The sequence below is a fragment of the Typopeltis vanoorti genome, chromosome 13 (assembly GCF_054136105.1).
Source record: "Typopeltis vanoorti isolate ZY-2024b chromosome 13, IOZ_Tvanoo_1.0, whole genome shotgun sequence".
In the NCBI taxonomy this organism is placed as follows: Eukaryota; Metazoa; Arthropoda; class Arachnida; order Uropygi; family Thelyphonidae; genus Typopeltis; species Typopeltis vanoorti.
In genome coordinates this window covers 117066324-117089346 of record NC_143561.1, presented here as the reverse complement: position 1 = coordinate 117089346, position 23023 = coordinate 117066324, and the positions used below count along the sequence as shown (strand labels likewise).

General features: G+C 38.1%; 1 protein-coding gene across 4 annotated transcripts in view; it reads left to right on the top strand.

The window, feature by feature from the left end:
- The window catches only part of PolA1 (DNA polymerase alpha catalytic subunit), a 561406-nt gene that overhangs the window by 6733 nt on the left and 531650 nt on the right, over window positions 1-23023 (top strand). For all 4 annotated transcript variants that reach the window (XM_090402430.1, XM_090402431.1, XM_090402428.1 and 1 more), the window contains exon 2: window positions 18271-18377. In XM_090402430.1, the coding sequence (XP_090258556.1) occupies window positions 18271-18377 (107 nt within the window). The remainder of the gene's footprint in view (window positions 1-18270; window positions 18378-23023) is intronic.

The following is a 23023-nucleotide window of genomic DNA, read 5'->3' as shown; positions in this document are numbered from 1 at the left end:
CTACACGTGCATTCACATCCTCTTGGTGCATCAGTCTTTTTCACTCTGTTTTCTCCCTGTCCACTCTGAGTCTTCCCATTTGTCTTGCATATTTATTCTTTCATTCTCTACACTCATGCTACCCACTTCCTCATTCATAAGCACCACTTCAATCCCTCCTTCCTTTCCTGCTCTTTCTCATCATTTCTTACTTGATCAGACTCATTCTCTGTACTCCTTACTCTCCCTTTCAACAGAATGTCTCCAAATGACTCATACCAAAATCATTCAAATGTAGTTCTTATACAGTTCAGTTTATCCTTCAAACTTATTCTGCACATTAACAAAATGCATTTCACAATCTTTGCTCTGCCTCATGACACTCTGATACCTGGGAAATACACTACCTTTTCTATCACACTGTTATCTGTTATCCTTCTCAACTTTTCTTCTTCTGCAGCTTCTCCCACTTAAGTAGGGTCACTGTTGATGATAAGTCTCCTCCACATCCTCCTGTCTTGGGCTATCACCACATCCAAGTTCTTCATCCTCAAGTTCTCTTCTACCAGCTCCCTCCATCTCTTCTTTGGCCGCCCACGCTTCCTCCTTCCTTGCACATCTATCTGCATGACCCTTCTTCCCACATATTCGTCCTCCCTCCTCATCACATGACCAAACCATCTCAACCTTGCCTCCTGTATCTTCGTTCCTAATTTCATAACTTTCACTGTTCCCCCTCACATAGTCATTTCTCAGACGATCCTTTCTGGTCACACCGCACATCCACCTAAGCATTCTCATCTCTGCTACTTCCATCCTGCTGATGTTATTTTTCCTCAGAGCCACAGTTTCTATAGCATACGTCATAGCTAGCCTCACTACTCTCCTATAGATTTTGCCTTTCAGATTGATCTGCACCCTCTTATCGCATAGCACTCCAGCCATTTCCCTCCAGTTCCTCCAACCCGCTTGTATCCTGCATCCCACTTCCTTCTCAGCTCCTCCATCTTCTTCCACTGTTGAACTTAAGTATCTAAAGTCCCTCATCTTCCTGATGACATTTCCTTCCAGCTCCAGATCTGTCTCCTGGCCCCGGCCACTGTGCAACATGTATACTCTGTCTTACTTCTGCTCAGTCTCATACCTCTCTCTTCCAGTACTTTTCTCCATCTTTCCAGTTTAGTTCCCGGTTCTTCTCTTGAATCTGCACACAGCAAGATGTCATCTGCATACAACATTGTCCAAGGCGCATCTTCTCTCACCTCCTCGGTTACCACCTCCATCACAATATTAAACAGAAACAGACTTAATACTGACCCTTGATGCAAGCCAACTGTTACTTGAAAACTTTCTGTCTGTCCCAGACAGGTCCGAACACTTGTCTTCACATTTCTGTACATTTCCCACAACAACCTGACATATTTCTCCGGTACCTTCTTCTCCCTCAGACACCTCCAGACTTCTTGCCTTGGCACTCTGTCATATGCTTTCTCCAGATCAATAAATGCCAGATGTAGCTCCCTTTGTTTCTCTCGATACTTTTCCATCATCTGCCGTAACCCAAAGATGGCATCTGTTGTTGATCTACCAGGCATGAAGCCAAATTGTTCCTTTGCAATCTTTACCTCCTTCCTCAATCTACCATCAAGAACCCTTTCTAGGATTTTCATTGTGTGGGACATCAACTTTATTCCTCTTTTCCCTTGTGGATGGGAACAAGAGTATTCTCCCTCCATTCCTCAGGTATATTTTCCTGTTGGCAAACTTTCATGAACAGGTCCCACAGCAGGTCAATTCCTTCTTCCCCCAGTGCCTTCCATGCCTCCACTGGAATCCTCTCGGGGCCCACCAATTTTCCATTCCTCATCCTCTTCATGGCCTCCGTCACTTCCACTCTACTGATGTTCTGCACCATCCCCGCAGAAGGCTGCCCATCTTCTCTGTGAGTCCTTGCATTTTCCTCATTCAAAAGTCCCTCAAAGTATATTCTCCATCTGTTTCTTATGTCCACATCCCTCCATAATACTCTTCCTTCAGCATCTTTGATCTGCCTCACATGTAAGATGTCCTTTGCTGCTTTATTTCTACATTTCGCTAGTTGGTAAATTTTTGTCTGTCCTTCCTTTGTTTCTAATTGATCATACAGAGCTTGATATGCCATGGCCTTCACCTATACCACAACTTGTTGAATCTGATATTCATGGGTCTCTTGGTCCAAGATACTTCTTGGCTGTCTCCAGTATTATAACCTTGACTCCTTTTCCATGAGTTCTCCTCACTTGTCTCCAAAAAATCATCCATCTGAGTTGAAGCTTCTTCTGTGAAAACCCACTAATTACTCTGACGTCCAGTATAGTGGGACATGCCTGACTTGTAAGATTTTGGTGTTTTTAGGCTTACTTTGGCTCTTACTAGTTGTTGGTCTGTACCAACAACTAGTAAGAGCCAAACTTATCCTGCTCTAGGATAAGCAGGATAAGTTATCCTGCTCTAGGATAACTTATCCTGCTCTAGGATAAGTATGCACATCAGAGATGCTCTTCTTCCACCGCTGGAGGGAAAGGGTGTTATCAGTCTGGTGCGTTGACCTATCAATGTTAGATGTCGAAGTATAGGTCTATCATGGATGTGTCCGGAAACAGGTATTGGTAATTACTAATCTGTTAGCATGGACAAATTCCAACAGTCTTTCACCACAGATGTTACTTTCATCCAGATCAAACATGCGACTCTCAGGCCTAACTCATACTTTTTCTAACTTTTACATTAAAAGTTAGAAAAAGTAAAGTATATCTCTCCTTTAATGAGCCTTAAAAACATAAAGGGATTTACCATCCCCCTTTCTATTATATCTCTCCTTGTTAGGCAGTCCAAAATAGTCTTTCATAGAATTCCTCACTCTCTTCATCGGGCCTATCTGTGTGGGATGCATAAACTGCCATAACACATTGGTAAGATTAGTTTTAAGTCTAATACAAAGTATCCTGTCATTAACAGAATTATAACCAAGTGGGACATGCCTGACTTTTGCATCCTGGCTTTTGAAGTGAACTTTTCCATTTTATCCGGTCTCTAATTCCCACGATGTCAATTTTATACCTCTCCATCACAGTATCAACAGTACCCATCAGTAGACCCTGTACAACCCATGTGACTATGTAAAATTCCCTTCTGAGATTAATCCTATACCTCCTGTATTCCTCCTTCACAGTATCACTGACTTGTTGGAGCCTAATATACTTCTTGAACAGGACCCTCTGCCTAAGCCCTGATAACAGCTCTGATTATTTTATGTGACAACCAGTGATGAGCTATAAGGGGCTCGCGCGAGCCCTTTGTTAAATTTTTCGCAACTTTGCTAGCCCCTTGTTTAATAATCTTGTAGAACTAGAAAATACCACTGTGGAATGTATACATGGTACTATAATTGCTACTTTAAATTCATATGGATTTTCTGCTAACTATATAAAACATAATTTCATTGCATTTTGTTCATTAAGCTAGTGTAATGTTAGGAAACAAATCAGGTGTTGCAATCAAACTTCTACAAAAATTTCCCAACGTTGTGATTTGGCATTGCGTAGCTCATCGTTTACAATTAGCATTAGACGATTCGATAAAAAACATTAAAGAAATAAATCATTTTGAAATATTTATGGATAAATTATATGCTTTTTATCATCAATCACCAAAAAATCAACGAGAATTAAATACGATTGCAAAAGACCTTGGTATCGAAAAGATTGGTTGTGTGTTTGGACCACGATGGGAAGCTTGCAGTTTACGAATGGCTCTCGCTTTGTGGAACAATTACCCGGCTTTATGCAAGCATTTTGCATCGAATGATAAATATAAAGACTTTTTTAAACTGACTTCTCAATTTGGAATTTTTAAAAGATCTAGCATTAATGATTGATATCCTACAGGAATTATCATATCTCTCAGAAGCTCTACAAAGTCACAATATAAGTATTATAAGGGCTAAGTTAGGTCTCTCTTTTTTTCTTTTTCTTTCTTTCTTTTTTTTTTTTTTTTGCTCGACGATGCGAGCCCTTTGTTAAAATTTCCATAGCTCACTACTGGTGACAACCAATCTAGCATGAGATGTGTTATAAGACACTACTATATTAACATTTTGGAGTGAAGTCACTGCAAGAAAAAAAGTGGTAGGGTTGCAGAGGCCATTTTCACATATCTGGGGAGGTTTTGGTCCCCAAATCATCCCACTTTGGACATGTGGGTTGAGACCTGCCTACTAGGCAAGGCAAATACCTAGGAGAGAAGGCAGACTCCCCACTGTATAAGACTAAATGAAATAGCAAAATAGGAAAGATTCAACCCCTAGCCCTCAAATACTCTAATAGCATTGGGAGGGAAGGAGCAAGAAGAAAAGAAAGAAAGAAGGGAAGGGACCAGTCTATAGATAATACGATAGATGTGTATTACATGAAGTAAGGTATGGTCCAGCATCAAAAGTTAGGAAATAACCTGAGAGGAAATATTCAGTTGTTTGTTGATGATGCAAAATTAGGTATAGTAATACTGAATCAAGGTGATGTGGAGAGCCTGCAGGATGATTTAAATAGGGCTGTTGGTATGGGCAAAAGATGAGTGTCGATTTAATGTGGAGAAATGTAAGTTATACATTTTGGAATAAATTGATTACAAGCTGTGTACCACATTGATGTAACCATACTCCAGAAAAGAAATGAGGCTAGAAGTTTTGGGGGGGTGGTAGTAGATAGAGAGCTGAAGTTTAGAGAGTATCGATTAAGGTTGCTCATAAGATTACTTGGCTATTGAAGAATACTAACAAGTAGAGATTAGGAATTTGTTATTTAAGGCCTTGATATGCCATAAGGCCTTGTTATTTAAAGCCTTGACATGTGTACATGGTTGGATTACATTTGGATTACTGTGCTCAAGTTTGGTCTCTTGAGTTTCTTAGGGATGAGGATAGATTGAGTGTATGTGGACTGCAGAAATTGGTTGATAGGTGAAAAAGAGGGGATATGATAGAAACATTTAAGTGACTTAAAGGGGTTTTAGTGAGGTTAGTGGGGCTTGAGGACTAGATTTTTCACTTGGAGTGTTGTAAATGAATAGAATGGGTTACAAGTTGGGTTGAATGTCTGCTTTGTCTGTTAATGGGTTCAAGGAGAGGTTATGGTAGATGGTGTGGATAGTTTGAGTCTCTCGTGATGAGTCTTTTGACTCTATGGAGATACCTGTACAATAATAATAATAATATTAAAATGAATTCTTTTCTCATCTGACATCTCAGATAGCATCCCATTTATAATCTTCACTTGCCATCTCATCACTATCATAGCTAGGCATCTAGTTTTTCTACCACATTATCAGTAGTGGTTAGGCTGAATTAAATTTTATAAGAGTAAAAAGTAGGGTTTTTTTTTTTTTGCATGGAGATTACTAAATGATTGGAATGTTTTGCCTATGAGTGTGTTGAGTGCAGAGGTGGTGAATGCATTTAAGGTGCAGCATGATGAGCTGTGTGCAATGTTCCCTATAAGCTGTGCCCATGTGCACATGCACACTGGTAAAAGGGAGTGCACATGTCTACTGTGCACAAAATTTTTGCTTTCAGAATTTTTAATTTGCAGTCAGTAATTGTTGAGCATACTATGAAAAGGAATTTTTTTTGATAAATCATACTTGTCCCTTACTTTATTTAGTAATTGGGAAATGACTAAGTTCTCACTTGGGAAGTGACTAAGTTTATGAATGTTCCATTCAGAAAAGGTTACATGCTGAACTACAAAGCAGGAAATTATGACCAACTGAGGAGTATACTTAGTTCAGTAGAATGGGATCAGTTGCTGGATGGAAAGAATATCGACAGTGCATGGGAAGCATTTAAACAATACTTAAATGATGCGATATCAGAATGTGTCCTGAGAATTCGAAGAATAAATAGAGTAGGAGTCAAATGGATGTGTAATCTTATTAAGCAAGAGATTCGTAAGAAAAGGACAATGTGGAAAGAATACCGTTTGCATAAGGATGATGTCCGTTATGAACGTTATAAGCAGCAGGCTAGAATAGTCGCAACTGTTGTACGGAAAGCAAAGTCTGATTATGAAAAGAAACTGGCTCTGCATGCTTAAGACAACTCACAAGAATTCTATCGATATGCTGCAAGTAAAAGAAAGAATGAATATAAAAGAATAACTCTTCTTAATCCAGATGGCTTGAGGGTTACAGATGCAGAAGAGATTGTTCAGTTAATGAGTGCCCATTTCGTTAAAAGCTATCAACCTGGTGAACGCAACATTGAGCTCACTGTTACCTCTTCACTAGATGAAGAAATGCAGGTGTTTGAGGCCGAGGTATTAGAGCTGTTGCACAAACTGAATAAGAATTCCGCAATAGGGACTGATCGAATATCAGCACGTGTGCTAAAAGAGTGTTCAGCTGAACTGGCCATTCCTTTGACCAGGATGTTTAATATGAGTCTCAGAACAATCGAGATTCCGCAGAAATGGAAGGAATGTATAGTAATCCCTTTGCACAAGTGTGGTGTATCCAACTATTGACCAATTAGTATCTCAGGAGCAGTGGTGAAGATTTTGGAAAAATTGGTTAGGGACCGCATTCAGAAATGGGTTGACAGTGAATCTCTACTTTGCAATGAACAACATGGGTTTACTAAGAAAAGGTCATGTTTTAGCAACTTGCTCACATTCTATAACAATGTTACCATTGAACTAGACAAGGAGAATGGATACACCATTGTATTTTTTGATTTTGCTAAGGCTTTTGACAGAATACAGCATGGCAGACTGCTGCATAAATTGGAGAAAACAGGTTTGGGTTATACAATATTAGCATGGATAAGAGGATGGCTGACTGACAGATATCAAAAAGTGGTATATGGGGGGATCTGAGTCTGCAAGGTTTAAGGTAACAAGTGATGTACCACTAGGATCAGTGCTTAGTCCACTGTTATTCAATCTGTACATTAATGATATTAGGAAGGATTCGACAAGCGACATACAGTTATTTGCTGATGACGCAAAGATAGGTAGGGTAATCAGGAATGCTGCTGATATGCAGTCTTTGCAGAATGATTTGAATAGACTGGAATTGTGGACATGGGACAATGGGTGTCAGTTCAATGTCAGTAAATGTAAAGTCATTCACTTTGGCATGATTAGATATCCAATGTCGTATTATATTGGTGGGATTAGGCTAGAAGAAATGATGAGGCTAGGGATCTTGGAGTGTTCATAGATAGGAAGTTGAAGTTCAGAGGCCATGTGGCAAAGATTGAAAATACAACCCAAAATATAATTGCAATGTTGAAACAAACATTCACATGTAAAGATAAGGATGTTATTTTGCCTCTTTACAAGGCCTTGATAAGACCTCACTTGGACTATTGTGCGCACATCTGGTCTCCTGGTTTCCGTTGTGATTTTGATATATTGAAGAGAGAGAGTACAAAGGAAAGTGTTAAAAATGATATCAGGATTGTGGAATACTGATTATGAATACAGATTGAGTATTTGCATGAGCAGACACTAGCAAACAGGAGAAAGGAATGATATGATTGAGACTTACAAACTTCTGAAAGGATCATTCAGGATTTCAGTTGATGGGATTTTTCAGTTTATGGAGGGCGGGGAAAAGATGAGGGCGGGCATACTTGGAAGCTGAGAATGAAGGCTGCCAAGAGGGGTGTGAGCGCTAGATTTTTCTCTCAGAGGGTGGTGCGTGATTGGAATGAATTGCCTTTGGATGTTGTGAGTGCAAGCAGTGAGTGAATTCAAGAATAAGTATGATAGCTGGTGTGTAGTATGTGGCCTCCCTCGATGAGTCTCTGACTCCCTGGAGGTCTCTTAATAATAATAATTTCTCCAGTAGCTTCACTCAATTATTACTCTAACCCATTCCAACTTAATATACTATATTTAGTTAGTCTCCACTATGTGAATGAACTGATTCTTGCATTAGCAAATTGCAGAGACACTAAATGTATTTGTTTAGTGGCTACAGTCTAGACCAGGGGTTCCCAACCTCTTTGTTTCATAGAGCACCTAAAATACCGGTAGGGCGACGGGCATCATCCATTTTTTCAAGCATATTTTTTGAATGCTTTTGTTAAATGAATACATACAAAGTTTACATTATATAAAAATTTAAATATATATATGTAAGTTAGTGTGATCTTTGGCATTGCATTTCATTGGCCAGTGCTTCATAATTAGGAGAATATGATGATATTCCAGTTCTTAACCAATCATCAAGATGCTCATCAGTGAGTCGTGATCTATATTTTGATTTTATGATATTCATGGTTGAAAACAATGATTCACAAAGGTATGTGGAACCGAAAAACGATTTTTATCTTGTACGCTGCTCTTTTTAAGAATGGAAACTTTTTTCTCTCCACTAGATTCCAGAAGTTTTCATCTGTTATATGGGATTTTAGCTTAATGCCATTCTGAAGATCCAGAATTTCTAGCTCCAGTTCTTCAGCATTTACTTGAACAAGCTTTGCAATGCATGCAGCTATTTCCATTAAATATAATGGAAATAGCTGCATGAATTGTTGCGTGATTATTTCAAACTATACGGCACACGGTTGAACAGCGGCGGGCACACACAAATTGGTCGATGGGTGCCATGGTGCCCGTGGGCATAGGATTGGGAATGCCTGGTCTAGACAGTACAGTCACTTGAACTCGTGCAAACAGAGATGGATTTTTGTAGTTAATCAGATTTAAGCAAATTCATTTCGTGCTTACAGTTTCACAGATTATAGCTAGAAGAAAAGAGTTAATATGAGAAATATTACATTAGCAGTTTTAATGCATTAAATCCTCAAAATGTCACCAACAAAATTAAAGCAGAAAAGCTGTAAATCCATTTAAATTTGAGTGGCTAGACAAATGTTGAAATAGTACAACATGCACAGGCTGCTGCATACATTGTATCTGAGATTAAAAACTTGCACACAAAATGTTTTTTTATGTGCTCACAGGGAGACAAAAATTGGAAGGAATATTGGCTAGCTCTCTCTCTGTGTGTATGAGTGAGTGAGCGGGAAGGCCTGTGATGATAATAAATGCCCGGATATTTTAGAAACAATCATCTTTCAGGTATCTCATGAAGGCTTGATCGTTTTTAAACTGGCTTGTAACTTTGTTGTTTTAGTAGATAAGTAGTGAGAGTGGAAAAACAGCATGATAAAATCCTTTTTATCTATATTTGTATCTGAATATGGCAGCTTTGCTGTATATAACTTATATATTTCTTGGGTAAACAATTCAAATGAATCAATTATATAAGAGATGAAGTTCTCAGTTTTCTGTCATCTCTTAATTATTATTATTATTCAGGCCTCCATGGAGTCAAAAGACTCTTGGCAGGAGGTCCTTTCTAAGAAACACAAGTCTATCAAGACTCGTCGAGGGAGGTCCCTCCTAGGAAACTCAAAGTCTATCATTCCGCTCCTTAAATGCATTGACCTTTCTCGCTCTCGCCACTCCATCAGGCAATGTATTCCATGGTTCAACCACCCTCCATGCAAAGAAACTACTCACCCTCTTTCCCACAGTTTCCTTTCGTAACTTCCAGGGATGGCCCCTTGTCATGACTCCTTCCCGCTGTTCAACCAAGCGAAAGAATTCCCCAGAACAACCCTGTAACCACCTCTCAGCAGTTTAAAAGTCTCAATCATATCACCTCTCCTTCTTCCATCCACCAAACTCTGCAGTCCACACTCCTTCAGCCGATCCTCATAACTAACATTGTACAGTCCTAAGGAAAGGGTACAAAGGCAGATAACAAAGATGGTGTTATCTGCCTTTGTACTCTTTCCACAGTTAATTTATCCCCTTCAAATCCTGGGGACCAGATCTGAGAACAATAGTCTAAGTGTGGTCTGATCAAAGTCTTATACAACGGAATGATAACCATTTTATCTCTGCAGGTCAGTGTCCTTCTCATTATTGCAGCAATCCTCTGTGTTACTTTCACTACCTTTGCAATATGTCCCCTAAATTTCAGGTTTCTATCAATCATCAACCCCAGATCTCTTGTCTCCCCTACTTACTCCAGTTTAACTCCTCCCATAGAGTATGCAGCATCCCATCGATGTGTCCCAAACCTCAAGACCTTACATTTTGCTGCTTTAAACCGAATACCCATTCATTTGCCCATCTATCTAGCTTATTCAAATCCTCTTGCAGGGCTACCACATCTGCACTATTACTAATAACCCTTCCCACCTTCGCATCATCTGCAAACAACTGAATATCCCCTTGCAATCCATGGATAACGTCATTGATAACAATATAGATCCTAGTACTGAGCCCTGTGGAATCTCACTTGTAACCTTCTGCCTCTTTGATATTGCTCCACCATACACAACTCCCTGATACCAATCGGATAGCCAATCCTGAATCCAGTTGACCAATCTGACATCCAGACCCATGTGCTGCAACTTGAATATCAGCTTATTGTGTGGTACCCTGTCAAATGCCTTTGGTAAGTCTAGGAAAATGGAAGTACATGCCTTTCCCTCATCTAATGCTCTTGTAACTTTATCATAAAAGGCTAGTATATTGCTAAAACAAGAACACCCCCTTCACAAATCCGTGCTGACTCTCACAGATAACATTACCCTCATCTGCCCAATGCTGTATACTGTCCCTCACTACTTTCTCCAAGATCTTACTAACTACTGATGACACACAAACTGGCCTATAATTAGACACTTCCAGTCTGCTACCACCCTTATGCAATGGCACTATCTTGCCTTCCTTCCATTCCATGGGCACCTTTCCTGCAGCCAGACTTTCATTGAAAAGCCAGGTCAAAGGCACTGTCAGTTCCTTAGCACATTCTCTCAAAATGGCATAATGCCTTGTTGTTTAGAATATTGATGTATTAATTTTTTGCAGCGATGATGGAAAGATTTAGTATGATGATTGCAGCTAGTATGAGTTTTTTGTTTTTACCATGCTTTTAGATGCATATTGCCTTTTAGTTTATAGATGTTAATAGCATAGAGAGCCTATTGCAACTTTTTTTTTTTTTTTTTAAATAGACAAGCATATAAATGGGATGAAAGAAGAGTAAGAGAAGTTAGTTCAATAAGTTTTGAAGCAGAATAGTAAATTAATACAGACTACCAGTTTCTTGTGTTCTTAAGGTTTTGGAAGAAACTGAAAGAATAGTGGCCAATTTAGAACATCTCTGGAAATAGTTATAGATAACATAAAGCAGGAACTGAACATCTATGAAGAGTGATTAGAGTGAATGAGAGAGAGAGCGGGGGGGGGGGTATTAGTTGTATTGTTTTTTGGAGAGCAGCTGCCATTCATAGAAAGGTTTTAGATGCACCACTCCAAAAGTCTGAGTGGTATACCAAGGTTGTGAATATTCTGGATGTATATAGTATTAGCAGTTTTGTACAATTGAGTAGTGTCTTGATCAGAAAGGTACAGCTAAGTTTTTTTTTTTTTTTTTTTTTTTTTTTTTTTTTTTTTTTTTTTTGGATATTGATGATACTGTAGTTGAGACGTGTTTGTTACCAGGAGAGGTCAGAGGTATAAGTCAGCTCAAGAAAAGAAATCTGATCCTGTTCGGAAATCTGGATATTATCAAGGGTAAGAGGGAATGAAGTGAGATTTTTCATGCCAGAGATAAGTTGATTTTGTAGCATTGAAATTCTCAAGGATCAGTATTGCATTGGTTATTGAAGATTTTATTATTATTATTATTGTTCCGGGCAACTCCAAGGAGTCGACAGACTCATCGAGGGAGGCCCTAACATCATGTCAAGAACAACTATTCGACATTCACACAGTATCTATCATACCTTGCATTGAACTCATTCACGGTCGTAGCACCCACAACAGACTCTGGAAGCTTATTCCACTCATTCACTACTCTCCAAGTAAAAAACCTAGCTCTAACACCCTTGTCAACCACGCTCTTGCCCAGCTTCCATTCATGGCCCCTAGTCCTCCCACCACCAGTCCTATTCTCAAAAATATCTTCTGAATTAATCTTATAGAAACTCTTCAGTAATTTGAATGTCTCAATCATATCACTCCTCCTTCGCCTGTCGACCAATTTCTGCAACCCACAAATCTTCACCCTATTCTCATAAGGTTCATTCCACAGATCTGCTATCATCTTGGTCACTCCTCTCTGGATCCTCTCCACTTCCTCCCCATCACGAAGAAACCCTGGTGCCCATAACTGGGCACAGTAGTCCAGATGGGGTTTTATCAAGGCTCGATACAGAGGAACAACAATTTGTTCGTCTCTGCATGTTAAAGTATTTTTCAGAAGCCAAGTGATTTGGTGAGCTGTTTTAGTCACTTTTGCAATGTGCCCCCTAAACTTAAATTCCCTATCCACCAACACTCCCAAATCTCTGCCCTCATCAATCTCCTGGAGTACAGTTCCACCAATGCGATATACTGCTGCTATTCTTTTCACCCCAAAGTGCATAACCTTACACTTTGGCACATTAAATTGACATCCATTTTTCCTAGCCCAGTCCTCCAAACTATCCAAATCATCCTGTAAAATTTTGACATCCTGTGCACTCATAATTGCTCTACCCAACTTTGCATCATCAGCAAACAAGTGAACACTTCCTCTCAAATCCTTTCCTATATCATTGATGAACAAATTGAAAAGCAGTGGTCCAAGAACAGAGCCCTGTGGCACTCCACTAGTCACAAGCCATCTTTTAGACTTCACTCCTGAATAAACTACTCTCTGGTATCTCTCCTTCAACCACCCTCCTATCCATCTCACCAACCCTACATCTATCCCCATCTGCTCCAGTTTACTGATTAGGGTTCTATGTGGTATCCTGTCAAAGGCCTTGGCAAGGTCTAGTAGAATCACTGTAAACCCATTACCCCTATCCAGTTCAGCCGTCACTGTGTTATAAAACGTGAGCAAGTTACTGAGGCATGATCTACCCTTCATAAAACCATGTTGTCCCCCATACAATATCCCATTTTCATCTATCCAATCCTGTATTCTTTTCTTGACTAATTTCTCTAAGACCTTGACAATGATTCCTGATATGCTAATCGGTCGGTAATTTATAACAGCAGTCTTGGAACCACCTTTATGCAGTGGAACTATTTTCCCCCTCTTTCCACCCCCTCGGGACTAACCCAGACCCGAGACTCTAATTAAACAAAATGGTCAAGGGTACTGACAATTCTTTAGCTGCTTCTCGTACAACACGAGCTGGTATACCATCCAATCCCACAAATGTATTGACATTGAGGTTATGCAATAGACTACTCGCCTCTACTTCATTCACCACAATTCCCGTATAATCTATTGCTACATTCGTTTCTGCAATGTCACCACCTGGATGATATATTCTTGCAAAGTGCTCACTCAGTAACTCAACTATATCAACTGATTCAGTTACCTCCCTACCATCGGCATTCTTTAAAATCATTCTGCCATGTACATTTTTCCTTTTACTTGCTACATATCTAAAAAACTATTTAGGATTCTCTTTAGCTTGCATGGCCAATGTTCTTTCGTAATCCTTTTTTGCTTTTCTTACCACATTCATTACCCTTCCGGCCTGTGCTTTATACTGTTCGTGTGCCTGCCGGTCACCTTTCTCCTTAAATTCCCTCCATAGTTGTTTCTTTTTTTGCAGCTCAAGCTTAACGGTGTTATTCATCCATTTAACCCCTAGTTGATTTATTATTCGGATTCTAGGTATACAGTCAGCCATAGCTTCATGCAAACACTTCTTAACTACCTCCCATGCACTATCGACTTCTAGTCCTTGCAGTTGTACATGCCATGGCACTGAACCAATCAAACTCCTAAGCTTGTCATACTTTCCAGCTCGATAATTCCACATGTACCTTGTCTTAATTGAAAATTCTACACCTATAGCCACCTCCCAAGTCAAGACGCTATGATCACTCTCCAAATCCTCAAATGTAATTACCAGGTCAAGCACTCTCTGACCCCTAGTATTTTCCATTACATGCTGTAGCAGATAGTTATCCCTTAATAACCGCATAAAATCCAATTCCTTCCTCCTGTGTGTCCTCTCCTCACTCCAATCAATGCGACCATAGTTGAAATCTCCCATAATAATCACCCTCCTTCCACCCATTTCTTCTATTTGCTTGTGCATACTGTCACCACTATCTTTTCCATCACCTGGTCTATAGCAGCACCCAATTGTATATTTAGTTCTGCTAGCCACAATCTTACACCAAATGGACTCAAATGTGCTCTTTTCTCTATCCTGCAATTCAACTTCTATTCTCCTTGGCTGCAGCTCATCAGCTATCATCAACAATCCTCCTCTCCCCCCCCCCCCATTTTATTCTCCCTGTTCATTCCTGAGCACACTATACCCAATTCATTCAATCCCACTTGCTATATCATCTACAGTCAGCAATGTTTCACTAATACCAATAACCTGTGGTCTGGAAGTGCCAACCATGGCCAAAAACTCTTCTTGTTCCTAATACTCCTAGCATTAGTGTACATGAATTTAAGACCCCCATTAGCCCCAACCCTACCTTGATGCCTTATATTAACTATCCCACTCTGGTTTGTTGGCCTTATTTGCTCTAGCATATTATATTCATTCTTACATTCTACTGCCTCCCTAAGGACTGTATATCTATCCCTCTCCCCCCCTTAATAAATCTAGTTTCCCTGAATTTGCACATCCACCACATTCAACAACACTTTCTCAAGTCTTCTTACACCGTAATCATTATTCAAATGCAAACCATCCATCTTATATAGATCCTTTCGCCCATCGAACTCACTCCACACGTCCACAAATTCCACACCACTCGTCATACATAACCCACGCATAAAGTCATTCGCAATTATGGCCCTCCTTTTAAACATTTCACTGTCATACCGTGGCAAAAGACTAATCATTCTAACTCTCTCACTCTTTTCTTTTGCTACCTCAAACAATTCATTTAGGTCTTCTATCATTTCCATTTTGTCTCCTTTCAAATCATTCGTACCTGCCACAACAATCATTTCTTTCACCCTTTCCTTTTGTTCTCTAATAGACTCAGTTACATCCTTTATGGTCGCACCAGGTTGGTACGATTTTGTCAAATCCTCTACTATCACACCTCGTACTAACGAGTCTCCATACAGCACCCTATCCTTCATTTTGTTCATGTTCACACTCATACGTCTATTTTTCCTGTCATACTTTTTATTATTGGCTGGTTCATTCAGTCGACTTTTGCTCATACGCTCTAGCTGCTATTTTGCCCTTTGTATTGCACCATTCAGCAATGCAATCTCACTCAATGCATCTATCTCATCTTTTTTGTTCTCTGAGAAACCATTTATACTATCATTCACACTTTCTACATTCACACTCTCACAATTCTCTGGTTCAACCTCGCCGTTTCTTGTCATATCCCTATTTTCTTCATTCTGAAGTTTGACAAAAATATCACACTCACGATCCGTCAATTTCTCATTCTCCCTACATTTTCTACACATTCACTCCTTTATTATCATCTAACCACACTCCGCAAACCTTACATTTCGCAGCTAGTACACCGAATCATCTCTTTTATACTACCGTTCTTTGATAAAAATGCGAACCATCATTACTGGCTGCCATTTTCCTTCATACTGGAGCCATACTTACTTGGAACGTATTTTATCAAATTATAAATTATAACACACCAAAAACACACAAAAAGATGCACTAAGAGACGCAAGGCAAACAAAACTACGCAATATTAAATAAATTTATCAACGATAACTGAAAATAATACTTATCCTGAGCTTTCACGAACACTACACACTATGAATCCCTCTAGCGGCTACAGCCCATTTTGATGCATGTAATGATTGTACTCTGCATTTGTAAAATGATGATGGGCGAATTTTTTGTCATTTGCCATAAAACTTAACCTGAATATGTTATCATTAATTTTTAATGGAGAGAGGAGGATGAGTTATGTAAAGATAGGAACATGCAATGAAAGACTTGCAGAGGTATTGCCACACCAAGGAAATACCATCCAACCACAGCCGTTTTCTCTTACTTATTACTATATTTAGACTTCCTCCAGGCACTTTCTGGCAGAATAAGAGCAGGACTATTCACTATTTCAAGAAACCTCCATGATTTGTTACTGTCAAATGCACTGCCTAGTGGCTGGCCTATGGAACCATTTTACTGTGCCTTTGCATGGTTGACAGGCAGATATCAGAAGGTTGTATATGGTTAAATCTGCCAGATTTAAGGTGACCAGTGGTGTACCTCAGGGTTTAGTCCTTGGGCCATTGTTGTCCAATCTATACATTAATGATATTAAGAAAGGTCTAAGAGGAGATGTGCAATTGTTTGCCAGTGATACAAAGATAGGCAGGGATGCTGCTGATAGCTAACACTTACAAAATGATTTGAATAGGCTGGAAATTTGGACAAACGTAAATGGCTGTCAATTTAATTAATGTTAGTAAGTGCAAAGTTATGCACTTTAACATGATGAGATTTCCAGCGGCATATTATATTAGTGGAGTTATGCTACAAGAAACTGATGAGGCTGGGAATCTTGGCGTAATGGTGGATAGGAATTTGAAGTTCAAAGGTCACATAGCAAAAGTTGCAAATACTACTCAGAGGATGATTGTGATGTTGAAGCGAACCTTGAAATGTAAGGATACGGAAGTAATCTTGCCTCTTTATAAGGCTTTGATAAGACCACACCTGGATTATTGTGCGCAGATTTGGTCTTCCAGGTTCCAAGGGGGATAAAGAAGCTGTGGAAAGGGTGCAAAGAAGAGTTACAAAGATTATATCCTGATTATGGGATTTAGATTTTGAGGACGGATTGCAAGCATGTCGATTGCAGATTCTGGTTAATAGGAGAAAGAGGGATGATATGTTAGAGGTCTATAAACTTTTAAATGGATGTTATAGGATATCGTATGATGAAATTTTTCATTATATGGAAGATGAGGAGAGAAAATGGGGTCATCCATGGAAGTTAAATTTGTTCGCAGTCAAGAAAGGGCTAATAGCTAGGATTTTCTCTCACAGAGCAGTGAAAGAGTGGAATAGTTTGCCTTTAGTGGTAGTGAGTGCATTTAGTGTGAATGAATTTAAGGGAAGGCATGACAGCTGGTTTGGGTGATTTATAGCCTCATTCTATGAGTCCTTGACTCCCTGGAGGTCTCAGATAATAATAATATTGTATTGTTATTTTTTTATTATTTGTATTTGTAAGGTAAGAACAGCTATCCACTTCTTAGTAGTACTAGCCAGGAAATAAGTATTTGAATATTGTTTGAGTTTCAATAGTATACATTTGTATACTATTGAAATCCATGTATTCTAAATAATGAAATTTTGTGTGTTATAACGAAACCGTTATAACACACACAAAAATATCTGAAGATTTCCTCATTGCAAGATGATTACATATTAATTCACATATCCAACCACCTCATTTTCTATCATGTATTAGAAATTGCTATATGATGTAGTTTCTTGCCTGTTCCTCCATTGTACTACAAAAAGTGTCAGGTATCCACTTCTTTCTAGTACCAGCCAGGAAATAAGTCTTTGAATATTGTTTTGAGTTACAATAGTATACAGATGTATAGATCTATATGTAAGTTATGATACAGCCCACTATCTTGTACTGGGCACACATCGTGGTACATACATTACTTAAAAATATTAATATTTCATAATATTAAACAATATTATAATATTGTTTAATATCAATTGATATTAAACAATATTATAATATTGTTTAATATCAAAACTCAAACAATATTTGAATATTGTTTGAGTTTCAATAGTATACATTTGTATACTATTGAAATCTATGTATTCTAAATAATGAAATTTTGTGTGTTATAACGAAACCGTTATAACACACACAAAAATATCTGAAGATTTCCTCATTGCAAGATGATTACATATTAATTCACATATCCAACCACCTCATTTTCTATCATGTATTAGAAATTGCTATATGATGTAGTTTCTTGCCTGTTCCTCCATTGTACTACAAAAAGTGTCAGGTATCCACTTCTTTCTAGTACCAGCCAGGAAATAAGTCTTTGAATATTGTTTTGAGTTACAATAGTATACAGATGTATAGATCTATATGTAAGTTATGATACAGCCCACTATCTTGTACTGGGCACACATCGTGGTACATACATTACTTAAAAATATTAATATTTCATAATATTAAAATATCACTTGACTGAAACATTCTGCTTTTAATTTTAAAGATAATTTTGGTCCTGTTCGTACTAAGCGGCATGTTGTGGACAAAACTGGACGATCTGCTGCATTCCAAAAACTAAAACAGTTGAAAGGGGGAAAAAATAAGTATGAGGTAAGATGATTGTTTTTAAAGATGGTTTATTATTGGTGAAATTAATTTAGTAAAATATTTATATATGAAGATGAGCATTGGATAGAATTCTTAAAATTCTAATTTGTGATTTTTATTTGTTGTTTTTAATCTAAAGGTTTAAATTGTTTTGAATTCCATTTTTTGCATGCATACATGCATTACCACTGCCTTTTTAGCTGAGTTGCCTCTTGAACTGGTTTCTCTATTACATCACTCATCTGAATTAAGTTTCCAAGTGTTAAGGCTTAAGTGCTGCACCCAAAAATTAGCCTAATTTAAATAAATATGGTTGCATTAAACTTCAAAATATGTGAAACACTAATACTTTGAGATCCCAGTTTAAGTCCTGGGCTGCCATCAGGTGCCTACAGAAGACACTCCTCCCCTCGTAGTTAGGACTCTAGTCTTTCATCCACATTTCACTTAGTTTTGTTACCTGTGTGTGTGTAATATCTCCTGCTGTCTGCTCAATTGTAAACAATAGCTGTTATTTCTCTTTATTTTAAGTTCTTTTTTTTTTCTTGCCTTATATACCATTATTCTTAAAATATTTATCTTTATACTTTGTTCTAATTAGCTGCGTGTGCTTTTTCTCTCTGAATCTTTCTTGCTTATATTATTACGTACTATGTTTAGCTACCCTTCGCACTACGAGTCTTATGCCTAAGATACTAGAAAATTTATTTAATTTAGACTGCACCACTAATATCATTTAATTAGCATAAAACTCAATAATACGGCCGGCAGTCTCTCTCTAACACAAATTCCTTCAATAAAACTTGACACAAACAATCATGGTCTATTCTTTTACTTAACTTTATGCTTCGGCTATCTCACTTAGTTTTCCGCTCACAAGTCTGATTTATTTAGGAACAGTGCAGTTGTAAAAATAAACAATCAGGCAGCACTCCTTTAACAAAAAAATCAAAACACATTTTATTTACATTACTATGAAATATACATGAATTAAACAATAGGGAGATTGCCTTCTCTATCCATCTATAAAAATTCTTTAGCACAAATTAGAACCTTTTTACTTCAACATTAATTAATCTCTTTAACTCAGAAACCTATGAAATCTCTGCTTACAAACTTATTAACCATGCTACCAGCCAGGACGTATATATACGTCCAAGTTTCCATGGATGCAAAGTGCATATTAAAATTGTAATAACATTGATATTACATTGAAATATATGTTGGATACGAAGCGTATTAGGATGCGTATTTGATCCATAATGGCTGGTAAGGCGGTTAAACTCCTAGTTTACTTGCAAAGAGGTTAGAGTTATTTTTACAAATTTGATATCAATTTCCAACATGCCAATTGACTCTCTTAAGGACACTTCTTATCACTATTAAACAAAAATCTTAAACGTCCTTCTATAACAACTATAAGAGGGAATATACAAAAGTGTGTAACTTACAAAGGCTCTGTATCGCACATTCAGTCAAAAGTCTTCCACTAAAAGTTCTATGGCAATTCTTTCATCTTTGATCTCGAGCTTCCTTCAGGAAATTTGGCTTCAGTGGTATCTCATCAGAAAAATAGCTGGCTGTAAACAGCGACCTGTGGTACTCATACAGCTCTAACAAAATGTTGTTCTCCCAGGGCGAAAAGAGAAACTTCCGAGGGAAGCTGCTTCGGATAATTTACATCGCCTTTTCTCCTCTGCTTTGGCTCACAGAAAATGCCTGGATGACTGCCATCTCAAGTAGCTTGAACTCCTGCCTTTAAGAAACTATAATTGCCGCCAACTGTCTCTTTTGACTCTCGAATGGGATCCCTCTCTCTCTTCTCAGCAACTGGAAGCTCTTCCAATAACTGAAACTGCTGCCAACTCTCTGCTTCGGGAATTTACATCGGCTTTTCTCCTCCAGCTTGGGATCGCCGAAATGCCTGGACAACTGGAAGCTCTCTGTCGGCAATTGGAAGCGAGGAACTCCGTCCGGGCCTCTGGAAACCCTATCTGGCCTAGAAGTCGTCTCTCTCTCTCTAGCAACGTCTCGAACTGGGAAGCTCCTTATGCTTGGCTCTGTCCCTTTTTATTATGCCTTCTCTAAGACCTCGCACGAAGTTTGTAACCCCCGAAGAATTCAGAATGATTCCTTCATCTTCTTTCAAGTTCAGCCCACTTTCTGTTCTCCTCCACTTTCTTTTGATTGTAAGTTGCCGGCCATCGGAAATTTCGATGGCCATCGGAAAGTTCCGGCGGCAAAACATTGCCTTGTTTTTTTAACACTCTGAAATATTCTTATTAAAGGAGTATATACAGTTTACTTCCAAATGGTTATTTACAAAATATGTAGTACAAAATATACAGAGACAAACAAGTTATTTTTACAACATTCTCATGGGACTTGACCTCTGTAAAAAATCGATGTAAAGTGCTTTAGAATATTTAAGCTACAATTGAGTTTTTACGTGTGTGTGTGTGTGTGTGTGTGTGTGTGTGTGTTATAGTCTCATATTGTATTCCTGTGATGTCTCAGTGACTGTTGGAAGAATTATAACATTTTTAATCCTTTCTTAGTGCTGTTTCACTCCATTAAGCATCTCTGTATGTGTACTTAAACCAGGAATATGAAAAGAATAGCCAAATGCTAGATATTACCTGACTTGCAGTGATATACAGATATTTCACATTAAAATTAATATCGTGTCATCATGATTAAAATGTATTATTTAGAAAGAGATCATACAGTTAAGGAAACATGATGTTAAGGACTTCCTTAACTGAAGAATGAGACTGTCTTGTTTGTTGGGTTACTCTGGAACTAAAAGTACTCATGAAAGAGTACTTTCTCTTTTTTTTTTAATGTCTTTTTTTTTTTAACTTGTAATTTTTTAAATGATGAAAACTTTCATAATGTGAAAGATGTAACTAGAAAAATACTTCATGGTTGGGATGACTGATAACCTTAACAACATATTTAATACTACCAGCTCATAATGTCCTTCTCATAGACTCAATCCATTCACTTTCTTATCGACTGTTTCTAACTAGTATTTTAATGGGTTCCATTTTGTTGAATTGGCTTTCATTATTCATCTGATCTGTAAAAAAAAAAATATGTGGAGCTGCTTATTGATATCCTAATGCATTTCAGTTTCAAACCTGCTGAACCTGCTTTCATTCCACCTACCTCTAAACAGTCTTTCTTGGCCGTTTTCCTGAAGATTTTTTTTTTTTTTTTGTATTTTCTTCGTTAAAGAATATGTCTGTTTTGCAATCACAATCTTGTGTTTGTGAAAAATCTATGAAGTCTGTGTTCAGTCTTGGGCAGTTCAAATGATCATTTTCAAATGACAGACCTAGATTTGAAAGAGATATTGAAATTGTTGCAAAAATTCAGCTCATTAACATATCTTTTTCCTAAATTTAATTTAGGATGTTTTTTTTTTTAAATACTGATTCCTATTATTCAAATATTCGTGTAACCAATGTATTGATATAAACAGGAAAGCAGCGAACACTTAGCATTAAAAGGATTCTGTGGATCTCATTCATTTTAAAATGATTTCTGGTATAACACGCATCAAAACACTTATTAATTCAACTAATTTCTCACATTGTCGTATGCTTCTTCAGGAACAGATATAAACAGAATATTAGTTATTTAGTTTTTAAATAGCTTTTATAAGGTGTTGTCTGCTTTTCTGTTAATAATTATTCAGTATATGTGAGGTACAAGAACCTGTAGTGCATCAATGTCCATGCATGAGGTGCAGGTGGGGATTAAGAAAGAAATATCGATATTTTTCTTGAAGAGTTATAGTCGTTGGGAAAGACTTCATGAGGGCATCTGTTCCAGAGGACAGAGGTGGATGGAATGAATGAAGAAGAAAAGCAGATTTAATGTTTTTGCAGTTGTACTGAAAAGGGATGTTGAGCAGCTGCCATTCTTATTTTAACAGGCCCAGCAGAAAGCAGAGGAATGATGGCTGCCAGTTCCTTGGAGCATTGACCATGGAAGTACCTGTAGAAGAGTGGGAGAGAGAGAGAGAGAGGGATCATCCATGAGCTGAATAAATCACTTCTGGACAGCATTGAAAATTTTTAGAGGTTTTAGGTGCCACCCCAAACTCGTGAACAGTATTCTAAGAATGGGTGAATTTGGGATTTATATAGTCAAAATGAATGGATGAAAAATAGTATCTTGAGTGGAAGAGAAAACCTAGTTTTTGTAGAGGTGATGTGTTTATGCTTGTAAAGGCTGAAAGTAAATGCCAGTCCAAGGAGAGAGAAAGAGAGATCTGATCCTCTATGGTTATTTTTGTATTACTGAGGGTAAGGAAATGTAGGCTTGAGGTCCCTTTTGCAAGAGAAAAGGCAAGACTATGCTTTATTGGCACTGAAGGTTGTCAGGTTATCCTCACCCCATTCAAGGATGGTATGGAGATCATTGTTTAAGGTTTTAGTTGAAGATGATTTTGAAGCTCGAGATGCGAGTACTACCACACAGTATGTTGAAAAAGTAGGATGAATGGAGTGTACTATCATCAGCAAAGCTATGGATAGGTTTAGCAATGATTGAGAGTAGGTTGTTTATGTATAGAAGAAAGAGGGTGAGTGATAGAACAGATCTCTGAGTCACACCTGCATTGTTTGTGAAGCTTGAAG